General features: G+C 47.1%; 1 protein-coding gene across 1 annotated transcript; it reads right to left on the bottom strand.

Moving 5' to 3' along the window:
• Positions 1 to 297: 297 nt before the first annotated feature.
• On the bottom strand, positions 298 to 3,063 carry EIF1 (eukaryotic translation initiation factor 1). The gene is made up of 4 exons (XM_074261496.1): positions 2,717 to 3,063; positions 1,891 to 2,054; positions 1,632 to 1,733; positions 298 to 1,221 (listed from the first exon to the last, which is right to left on the bottom strand). Exons 1-4 carry the CDS (start codon positions 2,745 to 2,747, stop codon positions 1,177 to 1,179), a joined length of 342 nt encoding a protein of 113 aa, XP_074117597.1. The 5' UTR covers positions 2,748 to 3,063; the 3' UTR covers positions 298 to 1,176.
• Positions 3,064 to 4,472: the final 1,409 nt, after the last annotated feature.

Raw genomic sequence — 4,472 nt, 5'->3', positions numbered from 1 at the left:
TTTTTATTAACTCAACAGATTTATGCTGTAAGGGCTCCTTAGAGATGCAGCAAGTCTAGGACTCCTCCAGAAACTATTCAGTGAGTCAGCTGTCATGCTATTTATTGTAACCACCGCCCTCTTGCACCCATTTTAAATTGTGATGACATCCATCACCAATCTTATCCAACTGGCTTGCTCAATCCTTAAATCTGCTTTCAGGATCACTCCAAGAATAGGGTTTAAGGATTACACCAATTTTCATTCCCTTAAAAAGTTTGCGAAAGTTATTACAAAAAAGGGAATATATATGCAAAGTCACATTTCTGAAAACCAGTTTTATTTAAATAAGAGTTTAAATACATTACATAACATTTAAACTAAAAAAAAAAAAAAAAAAAAGAAAAAAGAAACCAAAACCAAACCAGTCTGTTACTTCACATGGCATTGGGCAGCTGTGGCTAATAAATTGCAAGCTCCGCAGTTACTACATTGACTGTTTTGATACATTAGTTCAAAATTTGTTCCCTTGTCAAAAGTTTAATTCAGGTAAAGTTGGCCTCACAGTATGGTGTTCTCTCCACTTGTACATCCCCCAGAGGTAGGGCACTACTACTATGTCTGGTCAGACAACACTGGACCTTGGTGTGACTGATGTAAGAAAATGTCCTGCCACTGCCCCGAAAATGAAACTTCTCCCTGGGGTCAGGTGGTGCAAGTTACCAGGGGAATCCCTGTTCAGCTACCAAAGGCTAACTTTCTTGGTGGTATATAACTGACTGGATGTTGGTGACCTTAATTTACTCTTCTGAGCATCACCAAGGGCAGCTCATAGAGTTACAGTAACCTCTTAACTGGACAGGGAGCTCTGCAGAGGGAGCACCAAGGAAGCTCTGGACAGACATGGCCACAGATGCTAGGGCTTTGGACTTGACTGAAACATTAGATTATTTGTTTCAGGCTGGGCACGGCCAGGCTTTTTTACCTCTGTTTAAATGAGGGACTGCAAGACTAGACAGCATGGCTCTTTTCAGTTTATTACATGAATGAGTTACACTAGTCCAAGTTAAACAGCGGACCCCAAATGGTTACATTATACAAGCTGTGAGGTTTTTAAACTTGTGACAAGGGACAGAAGGGAATTTTTCTACTCATTGCAAGGAAATCCTCACTTAAGCTTCAGTGAGCCACAAGCACTTAAAACCCATGAACCTTCAGCTGGTCGTCCTTAGCCAGTCCAATCTACAAAAAAAAAAAAAAAAAGAAGTGTGTTTTTAGGACAAAAATATTCTTATTACTAGATTAAAATATCAGCATTTAAACTTTAACAGAATGGTTACAATGGTTTTAATTTTTGAAATTACAAGAACCCATTTTCCCAATTCAAATGGCAACCTGTTCTAATTTGGTACTGTCAGGCTTTCTTGAGCAATGTTAAATGATAGTAGAATTAAAACTTGCCATTATTACCAAACAATTGAGATCTGAAGAAAATCAGATAACTATGAAATCTTGATAATGCCATAAGCCCTTTGGACCCACTTAGGAAACAATGTTTGCCTAGATGATTACTCTCCAATCCTAAGTCCCCACTGAAAATTTATGTCTATTTCTGTAAATATATTCACAACCATGCCCAAAGCAGTCTTTACCTCGACGAGGAACTGGCATATGTTCTTGCGCTGGTCACCCTGTAGCTGAATTACTTCTCCATATTCTGGATGCTCAATTACAGTACCATTGCAGGCAAATTTCTGCAAAAGTAAGTTAGTTCACTTAGATGGGTCAATTGTGGGAGACAGAGGCATGACTGTTCTTTTCCCATTTTACATACCATATTCATTTAGACAGCTAAAATGTTCAACAATCTTACTATAGAAAACCCGACAAACTTGAAGCACCATCACCTACCTTCTTGAATGCCTTCACTAGTTTCTTTTTATCGTAATCATCAGCGATCCCCTGGACAGTAGTGAGGGTCTTCCTGCCGTTTCTCTGTTGAATTCTTATATGGATATAATCCTCAGTCCCAGCAGGAAGCAGGTCATCACCCTTACTTGCATCAGCAAAGGGGTCTGGGAGAAAGGACAAAACTCTTACTCAGGGGTCTTTTAAATCTGCTTTTCTTTTTTTTCTAAAAGCCTGGCACATAAAGCCTTTTTGAAGTTCCTCAGGAGAACTTAGAAGGTTTTTAAAGCTCGGATAAAGTTTCAGAGCCCAGAAGTTACACAAAAATTGGGCATAAGAATTCCGTAAGTCCCGCCCTCTCCTCGCTAACCAGCCCTTCGGAAGATCTCAAGCAAAAGGAACCTGAACGTGAACGTGGCTCCGCCCCACTGACGCAACTGGGCAGCAGCTTACAGGCTTGCGCCCCCATCATTCAAAGCTGACTCCGCCTCCCCTCAGGCCACACCCCTCCATGGCAACGGCCGGTGACGTAGAGGGACGTGACGCACGGCGGCGGGTGTGGCCAAGACAGGCAAGACGCCACTAGTAAATGCGCCACCTTCGATTCTTGGAGGGGTCCGCCCAAAGCTTGGCCTTGTACCTACCGCATCAAACCGCGCTAAAAAAAAAATGATCTAACGTCTCAGATCCGGCTAAAAAAGCGGCCTGATCATCTTTCTTCACCCACCCGCCCCCCCATCTCCACGTACGGAGAAGCTGAGACCATCTGTAGGCCCGGAAACCCTTCCCTTCTCCGCCGCCCCAGCCCGCGGCCCCGCCCAGTGCTCACCGAAAGAGTGGAGGTTCTGGATAGCGGACATACGATACGATTCCTTTTCCTCGGTGGAAACGGCCTGCGGAAGGCGGTGGCGGGAGAAGGCGGGCGGGGGGGACGGAGCGTCGGGAAGCGAGGGGGCTCGAGGGGGAGGCTGCTGAGTCCTCGGCGGCGGCTCAGTGACTGGGGCAGGGGGGCGGCGCCGACACTCACTTATATAGCCGCCCCTGTGACGCCAGCGCGCTGCCCTCACGTCTTAGCCCCACCCACGAAGCACTGCCCCGAGCCCCCGGGGCTGTGCCATTCCCGATTGGTTGGGAAGTGGGGAAGGTGGGAAAGCGACTGCGCAGTCACAGGCCACTGCGGGGGAGGACGTTCTCTAGGCTTGGGGAAGTTTCCTGTTTCCCCTCAACTCCCCCTCCCCCACCTTCCCGATACCCTAAGCGCTTGCGCTTTGTGGTGTGACCAAGAAGGGTGGAGAGATTCATGACGCATGCGCATAGCTAATCTTGCCCGCTTTTTTTTTTTCTCCTTTCCAATCACCACCTCCACGGTCAGAGATACTCCCCGCCCTAGTAGGGAGGGGTGCGGCCCAGACATAACCAGTCAAACGTCGAGCCAAAGCTGCCCAGTGAGTCCGTTCTCCAGGAGTACAACCCAAGAGTGCTCCCCTCCCCCACAACTAAAAAAAAAAGAGGTCTCTAAATCTCAAATTCCATCCCCATACACTATATTCTCTAAAAAGGCTGAGTGCGGGTTTAGATATTGATAGGGTATTGATAAATAGGAGAGCACCTCAGAAGGCTAAGGAGGTCCCTTCAGGAACTCAGCTCAGGTCCCTTGAGGAGGAGCTGGGATAATTTCGTTTTTTCTCCAGGCTGAAACCTGAAAACGAGAAGCCTTAGGAGAGCGGGAGGGGGCTGGGTGATGATTGTCCCCTCTTCGTAGGGTTTTAGAGAGAGGGATCTACTCTGCCCAGCCCTCGTGCCCTTGGGGGCAGACCTGAAGCCGAGTGAAAGTGCCAGGAGGCCGCTTTGTCCGTCCTAAGGGAAAACCTAAAAGAGCGCCCGGAGTAGAGCAGTCCTCTGGAAGTGGGGAGTTCCCTTTTGTTAGCGGTCTTCTACGGGAGGCTGGCGGGCACTTCTGGGCACGTGTTCGGAGATCCCTTTAGTGGGTGGGATTAGATCCGGATTTTTAAATCTTGTGTGGAAAAGCCTAGTCCTCTTCTCCAAGTGGTGTTTGTAAATGCAGCAAATAAAACAGAATTACCAACTAAGCCGGCTCTATCGAGATGCTTATCAAAATGTTCGTTAAAATAAGTAGTCTCAGATTTTGAGGGGCTCTCAATATAGCAGTCCTATACACTGACACTTGCCTCTGCAACGTGTGTTCTAAGAATAGATCTAGATCATTCGAGAAGCATTAAGTACTAAGTGCTAAGTGCTGGGATACAAACCACAGAAAGCATCTTAAATGCCCTTCCTTAGTGCCGCTGAAGTGCGTCCTTACTGTTTCATTCTGGACACTTTTAGGGTAAAGAGACCTCTCTTATAACGGGCAGGCAGGTCTTTGTAAGCTTTGGGGCTGACCCTTGTTGTCAGCCTCCGGTCTGACCGACACTTCTGTCCGAGACCCTCGGCAGCTTCCCGGAATGCCACGGCGCGGACTGCAAGCTCGGAGATTCACGCCAGTTAATCAGGTCAACCAACACTTATCTTGTTCTCAGAATCCCTGAACAAGCTCCCACGGGACAGGAGCTGGACAATGAAAC

The sequence above is a fragment of the Sminthopsis crassicaudata genome, chromosome 4 (assembly GCF_048593235.1).
Source record: "Sminthopsis crassicaudata isolate SCR6 chromosome 4, ASM4859323v1, whole genome shotgun sequence".
NCBI classification, from domain to species: Eukaryota; Metazoa; Chordata; class Mammalia; order Dasyuromorphia; family Dasyuridae; genus Sminthopsis; species Sminthopsis crassicaudata.
Note: the sequence above shows the minus strand (reverse complement) of the source record. Positions and strands in the feature narration are given on the sequence as shown.

Coding starts and splice junctions, on each gene's coding strand:
- EIF1 (XM_074261496.1), bottom strand. CDS start 2,747: ATGTCCGCTATCCAGAACCTCCACTCTTTCG. Junction 2,055..2,716: donor CCAGAACCTCCACTCTTTCG/GTGAGCACTGGG, acceptor CCTTTCTCCCAG/ACCCCTTTGCTGATGCAAGT. Junction 1,734..1,890: donor TAGTGAAGGCATTCAAGAAG/GTAGGTGATGGT, acceptor TTACTTTTGCAG/AAATTTGCCTGCAATGGTAC.